Genomic DNA, 23,024 nt, shown 5'->3' on the forward strand with positions numbered 1-23,024 from the left:
GTTTCGCTGTCTTTTTTCTAAATACTCTATTTTATCTGCCTGCTGCGAAGAAAGGAGGCAGATTACAGAGTCAGGTGCAAGACCCAGGCGGCCTAGGCGGGACCCCAACTACTTATAAGGAACCGCTCCCACAGTGAGATAAAAAAGAAAGCTAACACAGAAAACTCCAGACAGAAGCAAGTTTAACTGTTTCCGCCCCAGAGGCAATCATTAAACCAATTTTGTTTTCATGTTGAAGTTGATCAGAAATTGTTGATTTGTTTTTTTCAAAGAAAACACATGGAAAATCCTTTTTAAAAATTATTGTGCACATAATCTGAGGTTTATATTTCTAACGTGTACCAGTGTTGTGTGTGTGTGTGTGTGTGTGTGTGTGTGTGTATGTGTGTGTGTGGTGTGTGTGTATGTTTGCCCTCTCGGCTAGTCTTGCTGCCCAGGGAGTTCCCAGGATCTTTTCCTCTCTACCTGCCAATGCTGGGATTAAAGACCAGAGTAGCTATGCCCAACTTTTGACGTGGATACTAGAGATTTGAACTCAGGTTCTCGTGCTTGCAGAAAGCCACTAACCATCTCCATAGCCTCACATCTGGAGGGTAGTATTGCTGGTACATGATACAGGTGGCTCTATGTATCCACAAGGGTCCTTAGTCACAGATTTCAGCCAGTCATATATCAAAAATGTTTTGGTTTTAAGTGCCTTAGTTTTAAAGTGTCGACATTGAATTTATAATGGGATTTTTCTATAAATAGCACTTATACTGAATTCAGTGACATAGAAAAGTCAGTGTCCAAGGGCAGAGTAGCATGAGATGGTGAGGCCAAAGTGAGCCTTCTCTGTCCTACTGATAACGACACACATGTGGGCAGTGGGCAATAGTTTCTCAGGAAGGGATTGGCATAGGTTAGCAATCTTTTAAGAGCTAGGAACCCATCTACCTCATTCTAATTCCTGCAACTACTGTCCACACGCCTGTGATCCCAATACTGAAGGCCGAAAGGGGGATCCGAGGGAATCATTGCAGACATTCTAGCTGGATCCTCAAACTCTGGGTTCAGCGACAGTCTTTAAAATAGCAAGCTGGAAAGTGATTGAGGAAGACACCTGACAGCCACTTCTGGCCTCAACACTCATATGCATGTGAGTATATATGCACCTCACACATGTGAACATATGAACGTGTGTGCGTGTGGGCATACACACATGCATACACACACACACATGCACACACTCATACAGAGACCCAGACACAGGCCCACACACAGGGGCAGCTGTTATTCCACAGTCTGAAGTTCACGCCAGCCACTCTACTCGTTAGTCCATTTAATATTTTACCACCATGGACAGAATGAACACTAAGAAGAAAGTGGAAATTAAACAGACTATGAGAGAATAACACACATCTTCATCCCTCCTACGTAGAACCATGCCTTAAAATGAGCAAACTGGCCTTTGACATACATCTGCAATAGCAAAGGGAACATTATGGGAGAAATAAGCAGTCCTGAACAAGTGGGGGTCCCTTCCCATCCCTTCCCACCACCCTCTTCTCAAGCCTCTATGTTCCTACAAGTACTGCATTGTCCCCAAAGCCCAAAGTGAAAAATTCAAAACAAGCACAGAGAAATCAAATTCAAGAAATTCAAAACAAGCACAGACTTTTTTTTTTTTTTTTTTTTTTGGTTTTTCAAGACAGGGTTTCTTTGTAGCTTTGGAGCCTGTCCTGGAACTAGCTCTTGTAGACCAGGCTGGCCTCGAACTCCCAGAGATCCGCCTGCCTCTGCCTCCCGAGTGCTGGGATTAAAGGCGTGCACCACCACCACCTGGCTACAAGCAGACTTTTTCCCCCGGGTGGGGAGGGGGAAGTTAAAGCACACTGTAGTTAAACTGCTCAGTTGCTCTCAATATTTTTTTTCCATCACATTACTTTTCTTTTATTTGACTCTTTTTTAGTTTCTCTGCTGGAGGGTCAAAGTGTCTAGCCTTCACCAACTGTGGCTGCTCCCTGTTCTGACCACTGACTGAGTCAGGAACCACTTTGCTCTGACTTCGGGGTCTCCATGCTCTCCACAACTTTCGTCTCCCAGGCCTTGCTGTCTTTATTGATCACATGAAGAAACTTACATGAAAAAACAAAACAGTTTGTGTTTACGTTTAAATGACAGAACATGTCCCTAAATTGCCATTACATGTCTTCACTAGAGGGGACAGGAGTTTTATTGAAGTTTCCTAACTGTGAACAGAGCTACTGAGGGCCTCTGAGTTTCCTTCATAACACTGCTAAAATTCACTGTCTGCTTGACAAGCGCTTGTCTTGACAGGGATTTCAAGGGCTCCAAAGACAGACATCACTTGCTGGATTCGATATGGTTTACTTGAATGCGGTTTGCTTTCATTCTGACTAAGCACTATAAACTCAAAGCTGAGCACACGAGGGTGAACGAGGGACACACACAATGAATGGCTAATGACTGCCATCAAGGACCAGATTGAAATCTGAGCCCGCTCTCTGCAAACCCACCTGTTAGGTCACAGGAATTTTCCGGAGTCTGCACAGCTTGTGGCACCTCTGTTCCAAGTCTACTCCGAGAAACACATGTCTGCTTTTCAAACTGTCAGCGTTGCTTTCAAAGACAGACAAACAGAGACATGCTGCGTGGATCAACAGTAATGCCCCGCGCATGTTCAAACTTGACTACTTTGTCGTATTGGTGCTCACATAAGGAAATCTGTCGGAGCGAATTACGACGCGAATACACGAATGGTATTTTGCCCGCAGTTATACCAGAAAATGTCTGTGCCTCCAAATCCTTGAGAACAAGAGACATCCCACAGGGTCAGCCATCAGGCGTTACAGAGGGAAGGTACTGACATTTGCAGAGACAGACAACAGACATGAAGTGCAGTGATGTGGCCAAGCCCTGAAGAAAGATACAAACATCAACGAGTACAACCGAGGAAATGAGGGGCAACTCCTGTACAAAAGCCCGTATCACTGACACACTGTTCCTCTATTTCCATTTAATCCCCACCTACCCTGCAGTGAGACTGAGTGACAGTGCAAACCGATATGCTTGTGTATCTGACGGCTGAAGCACAGTGTTACGGGGTTGATCAGGTATGGGATTAAAGAACGTTTAAATCCAGAATCAGAATCCAGGAGGGCAAAGAAGAGGACCAGAGGACACTGAGACAAAGCAAAGTGGGGTTGTGACTTAGCAGAAGAACCAGTTCTGAAGGACCCACCTCTTCCTAGTTTCTCTCTGCCTCCAGGCCTCATTCCATTTGAATTTCTATACTGAAAGCTAAGCCTTTGGCGTCTGCTTTTGCTTGTATCATTTGTAAAGTGCCCGTGTTCTGACTCTCGGCTCTGAGCGCCTGGCTCCCTTGCAACAGAAAGGTCAGAAGCATGAGTCCCTGAAAAAAAAAATCCTGTGGAAGCATCAGATCCCAGTACAATTGTCAGTGGAGCTAAGAACACACACACACACACACACACACACACACACACACAAATCAAATTCATCATTGCTGACTTAAAAATAAATCACCATGCCTTCTTGTCTTAGTTAGGGTTCCTACTGCTGTGAAGAGACACCATGACCATGGCAACTCTTATAAAGGAAAGCATTTAACTGGGGCTGGCTTAGAGTTCAGAGGCTTAGTCCATTGTCAGCGTGGAGGGAACCATGATACAAGCAGGCAGACATGGTGCTGGGGAGGCAGCTGCATCCAGATCTGAAGGCGGCAAGAAGAGACTCTGAGCCGCTAGGCCTTACTTTAGCTTCTGAAACGTCAAAGCTCACTTCCTACTGACACACTTACCCCAACAAGGCCACACCTTCCTCACAGAGCCACTGCCTATGACCAAACATTTAAACATGAGTCTGTGGGAGCCCTTTGTATTCAAACCACCACGCTTCAGAGTATATCTTGTTACATCTTTTGTAAGTATTTGTTTTGTTTAGAAATACAAGGAGGGGGCTGGAGAGATGGCTCAATGGTTAACAGCATTGCCTGCTCTTCCAAAGGTCCTGAGTTCAATTCCCAGCAACCACATGGTGGCTCACAACCATCTGTAATGAGGTCTGGTGCCCTCTTCTGGCCTGCAGGCATACACGCAAAACATAATATTGTATACATAATAAATTAATTAATTAATTAATTTAATTAAAAAAAAGAAATACAAGGAAAATATTAAATCAAAAATTTTGGTAAGTATGGCGCCAAAGACACAGAATTGTAAACAGCCATCTTGCCTGGCCAACCCTTGACAGTAAGCACAATTATTGCAAAGTCTGCTTCACCCAAAGCCACACCTCCATTTTTTTTCTAGAACCATACGTTGATGATCCTCCTGCTTGCCATACTCAGTGAGGCCCTCCCTCCTCTATCAATTGATGGGGCCACCATCTCTTTTAATCATGTCTTGGTGACACCTCACTAAGGATTGCCCCTAAAGTAGCCTTCCTCCACTCCTAAGTCTGATGAGATCTCAATTTGCTCTGTAGAACCTAAGGTGACAGGGACATATGTCTGCCTGCTTGTATCATGGTTCCCTCCACGCTGACAATGGACTAAGCCTCTGAACTCTAAGCTAGCCCCAGTTAAATGCTTTCCTTTATAAGAGTTGCCATGGTCGTGGTGTCTTTTCACAGCAGTAGGAACCCTAACTAAGACAAGAAGGCATGGTGATTTATTTTTAAGTCAGCAATGATGAACTTGATTTTGTGTGTGTGTGTGTGTGTGTGTGTGTGTGTGTGTGTGTGTTCTTAGCTTCACTGACAATTGTACTGGGATCTGACACCATCATGACCATGAAGGACACAGACAAACAGCCGAGGTTTGTGTGTGTTGACAACAGAGTTGTGTGTTGCTCTAGGCACAGTCACAAAGGACAGAATAGTTTCCAAGGGCCTGATGCACAGATAGCACACACAAGCCAGGGACACACGGAAGCAAGGGACAGGTGGAGGGACCAGGAAGTAGAGGGTGTTCCAGACCTAGATGTAGACCCACCAGACGTGAAAGGGGACAGAGAAAGGTCAGGTAGGATGAACTCCAGATCTCAGAGCAGTTTAGGGAAAGTATTAACTGGGCCGAAGTTACCTGTGGAACCCTCTGATTTGCTGAACCTGGACACTCAGTTGTCCCTCACTGTAACAGAAGAGGCTGCCCTGGTCCAGCCCAGAAAGGGAAATGTCACTTCTTATTTTCTTAACAATGGGTCATTCCTAAACTGGGCTGTGGTGGCACACACCTTTAATCCCAGCACTCGGGAGGCAGAGACAGACAGACCTCTGTGAGTTCAAGGCCAACTTGGTCAACAAGAGCTAGTTCCAGGCCAGGCTCCAAAGCTACAGAGAAACCCTGTCTTTAAAAACCAAACAAAGAATAAGAATGGATCATTCCTTATGTATCTGTGACGGACTCCTTAACCTTGTTTCCTCCCAGGAGAGCTGCCCCACGATAGGTTCAGTCACGTCAAGTCCTCATGTCAAGTCAAGCACTGTCTGTGAGGTAGGCTAGCCCGAGGAAGGCCAGGAACATAGCTCTGAATCCTCACACCTCACCCCTCAGCATTAGATACATACATACTGTAGACCCCGTGTGTGACTTTCACACAATTTATTTTTCTAAAAAAATAGAGGATTGTATTGATTCGCCCTCTGCTGGATTGCTTAATCTTATTGGTAGCTATAAGAATTTATGCAAACCACCCCACCATGCCTGGTCCCACTGTTGAAAGCAACGTCCTTTTTGTTTGTTTGTTTGTTTGTTTGTTTGTTTGTTTTTTGTTTTTTTGAGACAGGGTTTCTCTGTAGCTTTGGTGCCTGTCCCGGAACTAGCTCTTGTAGTCCAGGCTGGCCTCGAACTCCCAGAGATCCGCCTGCCTCTGCCTCCTGAGAGCTGGGATTAAAGGCGTGCGCCACCACCGCCCGGCTAGCAGCGTCCTTTTTAACGTCAGTAAAAATCCGGCATATCATTTCAGAACCACGGAAGAGGAAATGCTTGTGTTAGCCTGGGTCAAAGGAGTTCAGTAGTCTAATAGTAGCTTTTCTTTATTTGTATCCCAGGAAAAGAGACATGTAGCAGATTCTAAGAAAGAAGCTATAGTTAGAACACTTTGTCATTAGTTCTTTTAATAACCTGATTTTCCCCCTATCTGGTATCACCTAGAATACTTACAAAATAAGTTGATATTTATAGTTATGGAAAACCAACTATTTTCACCCATGTGAATTTAGAGATTACATCAGAGTAATACTACATTAAAATAAAGACCGTTTTATAAGATGTTTGGTTGTTTCTATCACCTATGATAGATCCCCAAAATATATTCATTATTCATATATATTCATTGTTCATGTATGTATATAGTGTTATTTCTTATAATTTCCTATATTATTCATATATATTCATTGTTCATGTATGTATATATATATATAGTTATTGTTATTGATATTTAATAGCTTTCCTACAGAAGCCAGCATAGCACATCCTGTACCCACGGCATCGTTCAGATGTGCCTGTAATAGCACATAAGGGGTCATGGCACTGTGAGGCCTGTAAGGTTGATATCTTGAGAAAGGGACTTTCAGTCACAAAAATCAAATAGTTCAGCGCAGCTGGAGGAAGAAAGGTACCCTTTCTCTGCTATCATACCCTACATTGGCAAAAAAAAACAGGATGTTTCCAGATTAAAAATCAGAGACGCCCCGCATACACCCTTCCCAAGACTTGTCTTGCTTAATTGCGTCTTTGTACAAATGCTATCTGCTCACACTGCAAAGCTCTTCTCAAAGCCAGAGCCAGCCAGACCCCAACACACACGAATCTTGAGGACTTCGGAAGAATGTATACAAATGTGCCAAAAGTGTTTGTTTGAGTACATTATTGAAAAGAAAAAAAAAAGCTTCTAACTTCTAGAATGTAAGAGGCAAAGTAATTGCATTATTCCAAAGTTGGAAATAATACTACAAAGACCTTGAGGAAAAACTTGCCTCTGAAACGGGAGATATTTTCACTATTCTCTATAGCCCCAGCAGAAGTATCTGCCCTGATCTATAAATAGAGCAGAATATCTTTAGGGGTCACTTTATTTTTTTCTTTTCTGGCTTTTTAGACGATTATTATTTGATTTTGCCCTAGGTTCCTGCTCAGATTTTTGGTCACCCCTGTGTTGGATGTGGTCCTTAAGTCAAAGCAGGCACCGGTTGGTTACTCCCACAAGCATGCACCACCAGTGCACTGGCATGTCTTATAGGCACTACATCATTGTAGATAAAGTGTGTGTGGCAGGGTTGGTGTTTATGTTCCTTTTTTGATAGGGCGCAGAGTCCCTTCCTGTATTTTATTTAAAATTTAAGAATAATACCAATTTTAAAATAGGAAAAATAGATTACTTTAAATCTTATTTTCCCCATTGTTAGTTTATTCTCTTATTAAATGTAATCATTGTGCTTTACACTATTTTTAATTATTTGAGTTACTTGTTTTTATCTTATGTGTGTGTGATTGTATGTACGTATGTGCACTATGTGTGCGCTGCTCATGGAGGCTAGAAGAGGGCATTGGACCCCTGGAATTGGAGTTACAGATGGTCAAAAACTGCCACAGTTGAATTTCAAGTATTTCCATTATTCAGATAATTTTATTTGTACTTTTCCTTTTCATCAATATTACTGTCGTAAAATCGTTATTTATATAGCACTTGTAACTTGGGTTGGTTACTAGAATAAAATTTGGAATTATAACAGTTATCTCAAAAGAACAAAAGCATTCTCTTCAAAGTCAGCTAACCAAAATATTTTTTTAAAATATTTATTTATTTAGTATACAATATTCTGTCTGTGTGTATGCCTGCAGGCCAGAAGAGGGCGCCAGACCCCATTACAGGTGGTTGTGAGCCACCATGTGGTTGCTGGGAATCGAACTCAGGACCTTTGGAAGAGCAGGCAATGCTCTTAACCTCTGAGCTATCTCCAGCCTCTAACCAAAAGATTTATAATAATCTATCACTTTTTTAGCCAATATGGTAATGGTTTGTACTGTCCATAATTTAAACTTCCTCTCTAAAGAGTGGTGGCTAGTCTGTTAACCACTAATAATTTAAGAGGGGGTGTGGAGACTACGTTCTTTCTGCCATTTAGATCACTTTTGCCACTCCAAACACGTTAACCAGAAACTGCAACCTATCCCCTCCCCGCCCCCGCATTCATCTCTGACCCACAAAGGTTGGAGGGAGGCATAGTGAGGGAGGACACATTTATCTAGTAGAGAAGAATCCCATCATTGTGCATACGCAACCCTGCTTCGACACTCACGGACTCTCAAGACAGAAAACACAGCGACAAGGGTTCTCAGAAGTGTCTTCAGGGCACAGTGGGGAGAAGCAGCAATATTTAGTCCATACAAAAGATAACAGCCTGGAGACATGACTGCGGGGCGGGAACGCCTGACAAGCTGTCATGTGGACGAGGGAGTAGAGAGAATACGTTTCGTGCTGGAGACGGAAATCTCGCCGAGGTTGTCAGGGGCTCTCCAGGAGAAGGGGCATTGCAGCCACTTTAGCTACAGCGAAGGGCCAGACTCCACACCGCACGGCAAGCTTTCTGTTGTTGGTAGATGTCTAGCAGCAACCCAAGGGACAATCTATTACAAACATCGTAAGGTATACTGAAGTCTGGACAGGTGGAGGGATGGAAAGTAAACTTTAAGATTTTCTTTACATGATTCTTGTGCTAAGAAGGTTTATGCGAGCAGTTTGGTGCCCAGGCTTGTTTGAACCAAACAGGTAAACTTTATAGACTGGGGCTGGGAAATTCAGGGGGAAAAAAATGTTTAGGGATTAATTTTAAACAATAAAAGAGAATATTTTGGAAAAAGTGTTAACTGAACTTCTAATAAAATCATTTTCAAAGCTGGTTCATTTGAACAATGATTTCTAAGATGATTTCTGTAGAACTGAATTATTTCTAAGAGAAGGAAAAACACTGAGAGACCTTTGCTAAATATCTGTGTCTCCCATCAACACTGTGGAGGTTTCTAAGGACACGTATCGCAATAATCAGGGAAGAAAATTACAGTCAGAAGCATGTGAAAGAACTCATGTGCAGTGTCTTTTAAAGCTTTCAGTAAAAATCACAGTAAGAGAAGAGCTTTGTTCCTTTTTGGTTTTGGTTGGTTGGTTGGTTGGTTGGTTGGTTTCTGGACTCGGCCCACTCATGATCAGTTGTTTAAATTGTTTGAATTCTACTTCAATATGAGCTTGTTTGAAAACCTGCAGGTGAAGAATCTGTGACTTTTAATACAGAAAAAGAATAAAATCAGAATTTAACTTTAAGCTCTTTGTTCTACATCTGAGACCTAGGTAGGAAAACAGGCCTTCTGCTACAGCCCCCTTAGCTGGAAGGAAGGATCCCCTCTAGATTAATCAGTCCAACTCTGTTCTCTCTTTCTGCTTCTCCGAAACCTCTCAGTTTTGTGTCTGTAGGAAAGCTTATTTTTGAAGCTGCTCAAAAATAAAACTCTGCTGAGAACCAGCAAGTGGTCAGCACAAGGCTGTGTTCATCTGTCTCAGGTGCAGCTGGCTCTATGTATCCAGGACTTCTGTAGCCATTCAGTCAACAAACTACTGACTGAAGATAGTCAGAAAACCTTGGTGTCTGGGCTGAACATGGACAGATGGTTCTTACGTGTTTGTCCTCTGAAAAACAGCACACCCATCTCCACATTTATAGCATCGTGGGTACTATGAATAAACTAGAGGTGACTTAAGTATATGGGAGGTTTGCACAGATTATGCACAAACAGTACACCTGTTTTGCACAAGGGACCCACACATTCGGATTTGGGCTTTCGAGGGAGGATCCTGAAGCCAATCAACCATGGATATTTAAGGCGTGCAGAGCATATTTTTAAAGTGCCTCTGAGACTACTAGAGTCTCAGGAGCCACCAGAAGTTTGTGAGGAAAGTGAAGCAGACTCTAGAATGAGTCTAGAATGAAAACTAATGTTCAAATTTAACCACCTGCTCCCTTAGCGCCTCCCTGGCTTTGTATTTCCACACCTGCTGGTGCCTTTCCGGCTGACTATCTTGCCTGCATCTTAAATACCTCCTTTACTTCAGGAAATCAGTTCAGTGCTACTTAACCTTAGGCCGGAAATCTTCCAGGGTTTCGGCAATCATTAAATTTGAGTTCATTGTTTTGAAGAGACTCTTTGTGTGAATTTTCTAAGAAGAGGAAAAAAAAAATAAGACTTTATCCTGAGGAATGTTTTGTCTGGGTTATCTACAAGAAATGGCACAAGGCTTAAGAAATAAGAGCTAAAGAACTAGGCTGCGATTTAAAAAAAAATAAACAAACATTTGTTAGCTTTTTTGTCACCTTTAAGATCAAGAACATTTTCCTTAAAATGATATTTCCCTGCTAACTTCAACACATCTCTTTTAATGTCAAAGTATCAATAGCAATTTCTCTCAGTACTGTTTTATAAAATAATGTACTATTTTATTGTTTTTAGCATTGATCCTCACTATAAAAGATATTTAAGCAACTCTGCATGGCTAGCTATCTGATTTTTAAAAAAAAAAGCTGAAATAATTTTTTTTAAATAAAAAACGTTTCCAAAGAAACAGTCCATCACTTAAATTAAGGAAAGCTAAAATTAAAAGTCACAAGAGTCCAGTTTATTGATTTTCTTAGTCCACTTAAAAATAAACTGGAGCCTGTATTCTTAGCATGAAACAAAATATTGAACACTACCCTTCAGGCATCCAACCATACTTCAAATACTGATCTTATCACTGCTGGCAAATCAAACACTGGTGGACTTTAAAAGGAAGAGAGAAAAATGCCTGGAGCCATCAGAGGTCCAGCTGTGACTCCCAGTCAGGCTAAAACACACACACACACACACACACACACACACACACACACACACACACACACACTTACAAGGACACTTATTTGGCTTCTTTTTCAATAATTAGGATTTAGGACATGATACAGAAAGCCCCTTATTCTGAAATTGATCTTCTACCCTCCTTGACGTCTCCCTGTGCATCTGCAAACAGAAAATGAAATATTCTCATGTCTTGGTCACTTGAGTTCCAAATGAAACCATAAATCACCACGATAAATCATAAAATAATTAAATCAAGAGAACTGGAAATTGGCCAGGAGTCGGATGGGAATTTTCTCATGTGTTTCAAGTACTGGCAGTGTCCTTTCTATTTTTGTGACAAACTGTGACATGTAAGTAGGAGTTGAAGGCTCCCCAACCGCACAAATCACACAGAACAAGGCTAAAGCTCTGCTGACTAAATTTTCCTGGTTTGTTTGCATAAATGTCTCCTCTCTTTTTAAAAAGACTTTCAGAACCTTCCACTTCTGAGTCCCAGAGACCAATGGCCAGTGGGTTTCTTGGAACAGAATTAGACATTTGCCAAAGTTAGTGTTGTGTAAATACATCAGACAGGAGTAATCTCCTGAAATAGAGGCGCTCAAGCTGATCACAGAAAGGGCTAAGATGAATAGCATTTCTTCCTAAAACTCGCCACGCTTAAATCTCTCATCTTTCATTTCGACTGAAATTTAAAAGGGTTCTTCACACACCCCTCTTTTCCAAATCCGGTGTTTTATTGAAGAAAAAAAGGGAATTGTTCTATTATCCCAATTTCGTGTTTCATAGTGAATTTGTGTTATTGGAAAAAAAATATTTCGACCTAGCGAGCAAGGCTGGTCAGAAATCCACTGAAAATGGCTCTGGATTTTGATTATGAGGGGCTTCGGGTGCAGGGAAGAGAAAAGAAAAACCTTTTAAGGGGTATCTGCCTGCCGATGAAACCCGACCAACCGACACAAGGGGGCAGGAAACGCTCAGCGTAGAGAGTTTCAAACTGGACTGGCTGACCCGAGACACTATCTAAATTCTTCTTCGTCCTTCGGTGTTTATCAGTTGTCTCAGCGTGAGAAGATTTGCGACGTTGACAAGTGGGTTTTGCTTGTATTTCGTCTAATTACTGCGAAGGGAACAGAGAGCTTCTGCTGTGACAGCTATCCGCCAGCGGTAGTTTGAAGACGGCCTTGGGCTACATTCTCTGGAACGCCTCTCTTGGAAGACTAGCGATTCTGATCTGACTGATTTTCCCACACATTTCAAATGCCTCCCCCAGCCCCTTTAACTCTGTGAACTTTGATTGCAAAGGAGGGTCTTGTTAAAAACCCACCAATCTGCGGACTATGTCTCTATGTCCATTGTAAAGTATGGGGAAATCAGTGTAGGGAGGGGAAAGGGGGAGGTGAGGGTTGCAACCTGCTCTAGCTAGTTGGGTCTGTTTTTTAAATCTCGGATTCTTTTGAAAATTCCCAATGTCTTCCCAAACTGCTCTGAGTTCCTATTCAAACTCAGATGATAAGGTCGTTTAAGTTTGCTCCCACAGTTTGGGCGAGAAGTAGTCCTCCTGGGAGGAATGTCAATGACCAGGGAAGGGGACTGAAATGAATTAATCTTGGTCCCAGACTTGAAAACCTGAGTCCGTAGTACCGCGTGGGGTGGAGGGGGTGCTGGCGGAACCACAGTCCCAGGTCCAGGAACAACTATCCTCCAGCAAGCAGATCCAGGAACCCGCTCTATTCCAATCAACCTGTTGCACCTCTCTCTGCGCAGTTTCCCCGCCTGGGAGCTGATTGACAGCAGTCACTACCCAACCCTGGACTCAGAACCTCCTCCAGGGACCAGCGATTGGCCCCCTGGCAGAATTGGAGTTAGGGGGTGCGAGGGGAGGGATTTCCCTCAAAGTCTAAGGTCCCGGGACCTGGGAAGTCGGGACTGTTCTGCCTGCCACACGCCCCGGATGCGCTGGAAGTGTTTAGCATCTTAGGTTGCCGCTCCAGGTCGGGACCGCACGGCGCGCTGGGCCATCCTCCAGGTCCTGCCCTGCCACGGGGAGGACCCCACAGGGGCAGCGCCGAGTTTTCGGCCCTTCCCAGCGGTCTCTCTGGAAGCCTGCACTCAGACTAGCTTTGCATACGCACGGGGTGAACTATCGGAACCCTAACGCCGGGACCCTGCACACCACAAGAACTGCAGGGATGGCCACCCGAGCGCGCTTGAGAGTCAAATTCTCCGACTTCCAGACGATACCCAAACAGTCTTCCAGGCTGCTCGTGCTGTTTCTGTCACTGGTAAGCCTCGTCTCCACACTGCCTGCTGCCCCAGGCGCAACACTTCTGTCCCCGGGTCTCTCCGGGGCTTCTGGAATACCTTCAGAGGACGCTATAGTGGTGGCGAACCGCGGGCTCCGAGTGCCCTTCGGTCGCGAAGTCTGGCTGGATCCGTTGCGTGACTTGGTGCTGCAGGTGCAGCCAGGGGACCGCTGCTACGTGACGGTGCTAGACAACGACGCGCTGGCCCAGCGGCCAGGCCGCTTGAGTCCCAAGCGCTTCGCGTGCGACTATGGCCCCGGAGAGGTGCGCTACTCGCACCTGGGTGCTCGCAGCCCTTCGCGAGACCGCGTCCGGCTGCAGTTGCGCTACGATGCCCCAGGAGGGGCGATAGTCCTGCCGTTGGCCCTAGAAGTAGAAGTGGTCTTCACCCAACTGGAAGTTGTGACTCGGAACTTACCTCTGGTCGTGGAAGAACTACTAGGGACTAGCAATGCCCTGGACGCTCGGAGCTTAGAGTTCGCCTACCAGCCTGAGACCGAGGAGTGCCGCGTGGGCATCTTGTCAGGTTTGAGTGCTCTGCCTCATTATGGAGAGCTCCTTCACTACCCACAGGCTCCGGAAGGGGCCAGAACGGGAGGGACCTCGGAGACCCTTTTGATGGACTGCAAAGAATTCCAAGAGCTGGGAGTGCGCTACCGGCACACAGCCCCCAGTCGCTCACCTAACAGGGACTGGCTACCTATGGTGGTGGAGCTACATTCGCGAGGGGCTCCTGTGGGCAGCCCGCCTTTAAAACGGGAGCACTTCCAGGTGCTTGTGAGGATCCGGGGAGGAACGGAGAACACTGCCCCCAAACCCAGTTTCGTGGCCATGATGATGATGGAGGTGGACCAGTTTGTACTGACCGCTCTGACTCCAGACATGCTGGCGGCCGAGGATGCTGAATCCAACCCAGACCTTTTGATCTTCAACCTCACCTCTGCCTTTCAGCCCGGGCAGGGCTACTTGGTGAGTACTGATGACCGAAGCCTGCCTCTCTCCTCCTTTACACAACGGGATTTGCGCCTGCTGAAGATTGCCTACCAGCCTCCCTCTGAAGACTCTAACGAGGAGCGTCTGTTTGAACTGGAACTGGAAGTAGTGGACCCGGAAGGAGCAGCCTCAGACCCTTTCGCCTTTATGGTGGTGGTCAAGCCCATGAATACGTTGGCCCCAGTGGTCACACGAAACACTGGCCTTATTCTCTATGAGGGTCAGTATCGGCCGCTCACGGGTCCTGTGGGCAGTGGACCCCAGAACTTGGTCATCAGTGATGAAGATGATCTAGAAGCTGTGAGGCTGGAGGTGGTGGCCGGGCTCAGGCATGGCCACCTTGTGATTCTGGGTTCTCCTGGGAGCGACTCCGCTCCCAAGACCTTCACAGTGAGCGAGCTGGCAGCTGGCCAGGTTGTCTACCAGCATGACGACAGAGACGGCTCACTGAGTGACAACCTGGTGCTTCGCATGTCGGATGGAGAAGGCAGGCACCAGGTTCAGTTCCTGTTCCCCATCACTTTGGTGCCTGTGGACGACCAGCCGCCCGTCCTGAACGCCAACACTGGGCTGACGCTGGCAGAGGGTGACACCGTGCCTATCCCACCCATGACCCTGAGCGCAACTGATATGGATTCAGATGACTCCCAGCTGCGCTTTGTGCTGGAACCACCTTTCTCAACCACCGGGCACCTGCTTCTCCGCCAAACTCATGCTCCCCAGGAAGAGCAGGGGCTGTGGCAGAAACAGGGGCTATTTTATGAGCGGACGGTAACGGAATGGCGGCAACAGGATATCACAGACGGGAGACTCTTCTACAGGCACTCGGGGCCCCACAGCCCTGGGCCAGTGATGGACCAGTTCACATTTAGAATCCAAGACAACCACGACCCCCCTAATCAATCCGGAATCCAGAAGTTTGTGATACGCATTCATCCCGTGGACCGCCTCCCTCCGGAACTGGGCCGTGGCTGTCCCCTTCGGATGGTGGTCCAGGAATCCCAGCTCACACCACTGAGGAAAAAGTGGCTGCACTACACTGACCTGGACACCGATGATAGAGAGCTACACTACACAGTGACCCAACCCCCCGTGGACACAGATGAAAACCACTCGCCAGCCCCGCTAGGCACTTTGGTCTTCACGGATAATCCCTCAGTCGTGGTGACCCATTTTACCCAAGCCCAGGTCAACCATCATAAAATCGCTTACAGGCCCCCAGGTGAGGAGCTGGGAGTAGCCGCTCGAGTGGCGCAATTCCAATTCCGAGTAGAGGACCGAGCTGGGAATGCGGCTCCGGGCACCTTCACCCTTTACCTGCAGCCTGTGGATAACCAGCCCCCCGAGATTGTCAACACTGGCTTCACGGTTGAGGAGAAGGGCCACCACATCCTGCGGGAGACGGAGCTGCATGTGAATGACGTTGACACCGACGCGGCCCACATCTCCTTCACTCTCACACAGGTCCCCAAGCATGGGCACCTACAAATATCCGGACAGACATTGCACGTCGGAGGACGCTTCCGTTTAGAGGACATAAAGCAGGGCAGAATTTCCTATTCAAATAACGGGGATGAGTCTTTGACGGACAGCTGCTCCCTGGAGGTCAGCGACAGACACCACGTGGTGCCAATCACTCTCAGAGTGAATGTTCGGCCCACGGATCGTGAAGGTCCCATGCCACTCCTTCCGGCTGGCACTCTGGAGTCCTATCTAGATGTCTTAGAAAACGGGGCTACTGAAGTCACTGCCAATATCATTAAGGGAACCTATCAGGATACTGACGATTTGATGCTGACTTTCCTATTGGAAGATCCACCTTTGTATGGGGAAATTTTGGTCAATGGAGCTCCAGCTGAGCGGTTCACCCAGAGGGACATCTTGGAGGGCTCTGTTGTCTATGCCCACACCAGCGGTGAGATTGGCCTCTTGCCTAGAGGAGACTCTTTTAACCTCAGTCTGTCAGAGATGTCCCAAGAATGGACAATTGGCAGCAGTATTATTCAAGGTGTTACTGTCTGGGTGACCATCCTCCCTGTGGACAGCCAAGCCCCGGAGATCTCCATTGGTGAGCAGTTTGTCGTGCTGGAAGGTGACAAGAGTATGATCACCCTAACCCATCTAAGCGCTGAGGACATGGACTCCCTCAATGATGATCTCTTGTGCACGATCGTCATCCAACCCACCTCAGGTTATGTCGAGAACATTTCTCCGGCACCAGGCTCAGAGAAGTCAAGAGCCGGGATTGCCGTAAGTGCCTTCACGATGAAGGATCTCAGGCAAGGGCACATTAACTATGTCCAGAGTGTCCACAGAGGGGTAGAGCCTGTGGAGGACCGGTTTATATTCCGCTGTTCTGACGGCATTAACTTTTCCGAGAGGCAGGTTTTCCCCATTGTCATCGTTCCTACCAATGATGAGCATCCAGAACTGTTCATGAGGGAATTCATGGTGATGGAAGGCATGAGTCTGGTGGTCGACACGCCCATCCTCAATGCGGATGACGCTGACGTTCCCCGGGATGACTTAACGTTCACCGTTATGCGGTTTCCGACTCACGGTCACATCATGAACCAGCTGATCAATGGCACGGTGTTGGTTGAAAGCTTCACCCTGGACCAGATTCTAGAGAGTTCCAGCATTATCTATGAGCATGACGGCTCTGAGACACAAGAAGACAGTTTCGTGATTCAATTGACCGACGGCAAGCACTCTGTGGAGAAGACAGCCCTCATCGTGGTCATCCCGGTGGATGACGAGACCCCAAGGATGACCATCAATAATGGGCTAGAGATAGAAATCGGGGAAACCAAAGTTATCAACAACAAAATGCTAATGGCAACCGATTTAGACTCTGATGACAAATCGTTGGTGTATATTATTCATTATGGGCCGGGACATGGCTTGTTACAGAGACAAAAGCCTACAGGTGTCTTTGAAAATGTCACTCTAGGCATGAACTTTACCCAGGATGAAGTGGACAGAAATTTAATTCAATATGTCCACTTGGGGCAAGAGGGCATTCGAGACCTAATTAAATTCGATGTGACGGATGGGACGAACGCCCTTATAGATCGCTACTTTTATGTATCTATTGGAAGTGTGGACATTGTCTTCCCCGATGTGATAAGTAAGGGGGTGTCCTTGAAAGAAGGTGGCAAAGTCACTCTCACAACAGACCTCCTGAGCACGAGTGACTTGAACAGCCCTGATGAGAACTTAGTTTTCACCATCACCAGGGCTCCCGTGAGAGGGCACTTGGAGTGCACAGACCGAAGAGGGACGGCCATCACGTCTTTCACTCAGCTCCAGCTGGCTGGCAACAAAATCTACTACATCCACACAGCTGAGGATGAGGTCAAAATGGACAGTTTCGAGTTTCAAGTCACTGATGGACGGAACCCTGTCTTCCGAACGTTCAGGATCTCCATCAGTGACGTCGACAATAAAAAGCCGGTGGTCACCATCCACAACTTGGTGGTCAGTGAAAGCGACAGCAAGCTGATCACTCCCTTCGAACTCACTGTGGAAGACAGAGATACTCCAGACAGGCTCCTCAAGTTCACTGTCACCCAGGTTCCTGTGCATGGTCACCTCCTGTTCAACAATACGAGGTCCGTCACAGTTTTTACCAAGCAGGACTTGAACGAAAACTTAATCAGCTACAAACATGATGGCACAGAGTCCACGGAAGACAGCTTCTCCTTCACGGTGACGGATGGCACCCACTCTGACTTCTATGTCTTTCCGGATACGGTGTTTGAAACAAGGAGACCTCAAGTGATGAAAATCCAGGTGCTGGCTGTTGACAACAGGATCCCCCAAGTTGTGGTGAACAAAGGAGCTACTACGCTTCGGACTCTGGCCACTGGCCATTTGGGCTTCATGATCACAAGCAAAATACTGAAAGTGGAGGACAGAGACAGCCTCCATTTTTCTCTCAGGTTCATTGTGACAGAAGCCCCCCAACATGGCTACCTTCTTAACCTGGGCCAAGGTAACCACAGCATCACACACTTTACTCAAGGTATGTTCTGTTTCTCTCCTTATAACCAAAGCTCATGCTGACTTTTATTTCTTGAGTGAGCCCCTCACTAAGCCTTATAAGTAGAGTATCAAGATTGAGTTAAAAGGAAGAAGAAGGGAAGGGAAAAGAGAGGAGGAGACAGAGGGGAGGAGCTCAATAGATACCCACAACTCTGGGGAAACACCCGCTTTGCTGGGTGTTGCATTGTAGAGACCTTTGTCCCAGGGACTGTAAAGGCACTGTGACCGTGGCAAGATATGCTTTTGACGCAAGAATGAGAATACAAGGGGTTATGACAGAGGCTGACTTTGCGATGCTGTTTCATTTCGTCAATTTTCTTGCCATCCTCTGCTTTGTACACTGCACATAGCCCTCAAAACATTTTAGAGCCATCAAGAGAGACAATGCGGTACAAATTACAGAAAATCATGTTTGAATTCATTGGCTAACTAGTCACCCATCTCATTAAAGTCAGCAAATAGGAAAAGAGGATTAATAGCCAAGGAAGGGAATTATTTCATTATTATTTTTCATTATTCTACCTCTTTTATTATTATTTGCTATTATTTACGTTTTCCTTAATTATTTTATTACTTGCTATCATGTTATTTTTATTGTTGTTATCATGACATTTCATCGTTCTTTTTCATTCACTGTCCTTCATTCATTATTTCTTCAATGCCTTTTCTGCCCTATCCCAAGCAAAATGTCAGACACCCCTTGCCTGAAGCACCTGCCTTCCTGAAGCCCCTGAGGCTGCAGGCTCTGACAAGGTCAGAGATGGGAGGGCAGGTGACCTCTGCAGAGTGGTTCAGAGCGGGGAAGGGAGAAGCCATTCAGAGGCTGGCTGGGAGGTGAAGGCTCTGTTCTCAGACCCTGCCACTTTCATTACAAAGGGATTTGTGTTGCTTTCAGGAAAATCTCTCAGCACCAGGATGGAAACTGGATCTGCCCACAGTAGGCTCTGGGGTGGAAATGGAGTGTGACCCCAGGACATCCCAGTGGGGGTGTTCTTTTCCTGCTGCCGCTTTCTGCTCTAACACAACAAACACTTTAATAGACTGGATGTTGTGTTGAAGCGATCTACTTTTCTGTTTGATACTGGCAAACAGCTTCACACTCCAAGCCTCCGACTCTTGGCTGAGAGCCTGCGTGTATCTCGGGCCTGCAGGGACAGGAAAACCCCAGAGTCGGAGCCTGTCATGCCAGCCCAGCAGAGAGTTTTCTGCAGCATTAGGCTGGCGTGTTTTCATGGGAAGGACGGAAGAACTAACTATTCGAGAGCAGAAAACCGTATTTCTCACCCCGTCCCCAACTCCAAACCAATGTGTTTTTACAGCATTTTTCTTATTAAAAAAAAAATTGGAAGAAGATAAACTAATGATTTCTTTTAGATTCTACAGGCCAAATTCCACAGCTCAAAAAATAGCTCCAAATTATTCCTCATTTGTTGAACTTTAAAAATTAACTATTTTATTGTAGGCCTTTTGTTTTGTTTTCACGGGGTTCCCACGATTCAATTCCATTATCCTTGTAATCATAGAGTAGTTATATTTCCTTGTAAAAATTATAGTTTTAAAAATTACATTTTAAAGGAACTTATCACATCCTAACACAAATTCAGACTCGAAGGAGGAGCTCTTCTGATATTTAATCACACCGCACTCAGCTGAACAAGTCGAGGCGGGAGTTCAGTTCAGAGCAGTTATTTATGGAGATTAGATAAGTAGTTAAGGATGCCAAGGGCTCCCGCACAGCTGGCTGCTCCTCCTGGAGGGGAAATGGGAGCCGCGCGGGGCATGAGGACTGTGTGTGCAGTCCATCTGGTTTGGGTTTTGCCTTATCATGAAGAGATAAGTGAGACTAAATTCTGACTTTCACAATTTCAGCAAAGGCGGCCAGAGAGGTTATTCCTAAATTGATTAGCTAAATGGCCCTTGGGGGGACATTTTAAATTTATTTCAAAGACGTAGGAAAATGCCTTGTCAGGAAAGGTTCACGGTGCAGAATTCACCCAGTTAGAGAGCGATGTCCCTGCCTACAATGGAACAGCTTGTTCCCAAGTCTGAAGCGGTCTCAAGTACCTAGGCTTTCCTTTTTTCCGACAGTGAGTACGTAATGAGGCTGCAGAGATGGCTCAGCAGTTAAGAGCACTGGCTGCTCTTGCAGAGGACCCAGCTTCCGTCCCCAGCACCCACATTGCCGCTAACAGCTCCCTGTAACTCCAGTTTCAGCAGATCTGTGGCCCTCTTCTGGCCTCTTTGGGTGCCAGGCAAGCGCATAGTGTTTCCTGGTGTGTGGAGGCAAAGCACTCGTGTATATAAGATAAAAACAAATAAATAATGAACACATGCTGATCTTTTTGGTTGGATAATTTGTTAATCGCTTCCAGGTGTAAGAGGCATAAAGCCCCCCTCCTTTTGTACCAGCTGTGATTACCAAGGATATTTGATTAAAATAGAAACTTTGGAATGGTTGTATAGATCAATGAAATAAATATATCAAACAGATCAATTAGAAGAAAGTCTAATTCTTAGATTACTGTTATCACAGTCCAGCTGTCTTAATTATTGTGTTCTCTTTTTGCTTAAGGAAGGTACTGTTTGTACACATTTACAGTCATTAATGTTTTTGAGACATACAAAAACATTAATGTCATTGACATCAATGACAGCACTGTCACCGAGGGTCTCCCAAAGTTGGAGGGAAAGTGATAAGCTTTGAAGTGGTCATAATTTTGGTGGCATTCTCTCTTAATGTTGTACTTTTTAAAGAAAACTTCGACACATGATGTATAATAGAGGTTTATTTTTTAACTTATATTTTTATTTTGTTTTTATTGTATGAATGTTTTACCTGCACGTGTGTCTGTTTGCTGTGTGTGTGCCTGGTCCCTGTGGAGATCAGAAGTGGTCATCAGTTCCTCTGGAACAGGGGTCCCCAGAGGCTAAGAGTCACTCTGTGGGTGCCTGGAATCATTCCCGGGTGCTCTTCAAAAGCAGCCAGTGCTCTCCTCTGCTCAGCCATCTCTCCAGACCCTGAGCTTCATGGTTTAATTAGTTAAAAACTTCTGTTTAGACTTATTTTATGTGTCTGTGTTTTGCCTGGGTGTATGCAGTGCCCAAGGAGGCTAGCAGTGATCAGTAGAGCATCTGTCACTGGAATTAAGATGGCTGCAGATGCTGTGAACTGAACAATGGTCCTTAGCAAGAGCAGCTGAGCCATCTCTCCAGTCCCCTATCATGATCATCATCAGTTCATTATTATTATTATTACTATTATTTTAATTGCCAGCTAGTATCTTTAGACTTTCATACAAAATGTAAGAGGAGATGAGAAGTTTAGAACAGAGTTTTCCTTGTGGCTGCAGGTCATGGCAGGTACTCTTAAGGATGTATAGTCAGCAGGGTGCTCATCATTGATCAGGTAAACAGGCTAAGGAAGGGCTGTGCAGGACTGTGCAGTGGCGGTGGTACAGGAACTGTGTAGGGGGTGCAGGGACTGTGCAGGGGGTACAGGGACTGTGTAGGGGGTGCAGGGACTGTGCAGGGGGTACAGGGACTGTGCAGGGGGTAGTGCAGGGACTGTGCAGGGCTTGAAGGGGTGGTGCAGGGGCTGTGCAGGGGAGGTGCAGGGGCTGTGCAGGGTTGGTGCAGGAGCTATGCAGGGCTGTGCAGGGACTGTGCCTCTTAGTCTCACAGAGGCTTGCTCCAGGTTAAGGTGGAGACGTGGGTGAGTGGGTGAGGCCACCTAGCTCTTTCATTTCAAGTTAAGACTCATAAGAGCATTTGCTGACTGTAAGACCTTCAATAGAGGGCCGTGGCATGTAAAAATGGAGGGAAAAAAACCCCTTCAGACTTTAATTTTCTAGGAAAGAAACCTGTGCAGATGGATTTAAACACTAGGCAAAAGAAATGGGCCACTGTGGCAGGGCTAAAGATAAAGTACTGTACTCCAGGGGTGCAGTACATTTGGACTTGGTCCTATGAACTAAAAAGCAGACTCTCCTATTGCCAGGAGCGTTTCTTAGGCAGGATAGAGTTCTCATGTCAGATCTCCTAAGGAGAGATTCAGAAATCTTTGGCAGAATGTGCTAACTTCAAGCTCTCTGCTCACTCCAGACAACTTTCTCATATTGTCGTTTTGTTTATTACCCCTGTGAATTGCGCAACACAAACCTCACAGAGCTTCTAGAAATTAGAAAAGTCACAAACACACAGGAGACAGATAAATACTGCATACCTGTTTTTTCTAGCTACATTGTAATGTCTTGTAACCTTAGAAGCTCACTTACTGCCCCAGGTCCAAGACAGATAATGTTTTAAGTATCAAAGGACAGAATGATATTGGTTTCATTACATTGTGTGTGTATATATCATCATTAGAAGGAGAAGCTGGTAAAATGGATGAATTCTTAAAATTGTGTATTAGTAATGTCAACAGATCTATGCACACAAGTTTGGTGGACTTGGAAGCAGTGAAAAGGGCCATTCTGAGGCGCTAAAACCTCTGCAAGGCCTTAAAGCTTTACAGCCGTCTACTGTACCATAGCCGCTAAGAAAAATCACTACCCTGGGGGAGAAAACCTCTGCTTCTTCCTTTGGCTTCTTGTAAGACTCACTCTGCTAGGGAGGCAAAGCATGCAATCTCAAGAGGCCCAGGAAATCTGCCATGCCTCAAAATATCTTCTTCCTTCCCACCTGTCATGGAGCCTGGCATGCTGCTTTTAGAGAGCCACTCCTTTGGTGGGAAGGGACGCCACCTTGCTATTATTACAGTCTAAGCCTGGCCC

General features: G+C 45.7%; 1 protein-coding gene across 1 annotated transcript in view; it reads left to right on the forward strand.

Annotated features, from left to right (window-relative positions):
- The first annotated feature begins 13,098 nt into the window (after positions 1-13,098).
- Positions 13,099-23,024, forward strand: part of Frem2 (FRAS1 related extracellular matrix 2) — a 126,202-nt gene continuing 116,276 nt past the window's right edge. Inside the window, exon 1 of the mRNA XM_041659196.1 lies at positions 13,099-18,232. Within this exon, the coding sequence (XP_041515130.1) occupies positions 13,099-18,232 (5,134 nt within the window). The remainder of the gene's footprint in view (positions 18,233-23,024) is intronic.

The sequence above is a fragment of the Microtus oregoni genome, unplaced genomic scaffold, assembly GCF_018167655.1.
Source record: "Microtus oregoni isolate MIOR12 unplaced genomic scaffold, Mior012 000010F_ref0000083, whole genome shotgun sequence".
NCBI lineage: Eukaryota > Metazoa > Chordata > Mammalia > Rodentia > Cricetidae > Microtus > Microtus oregoni.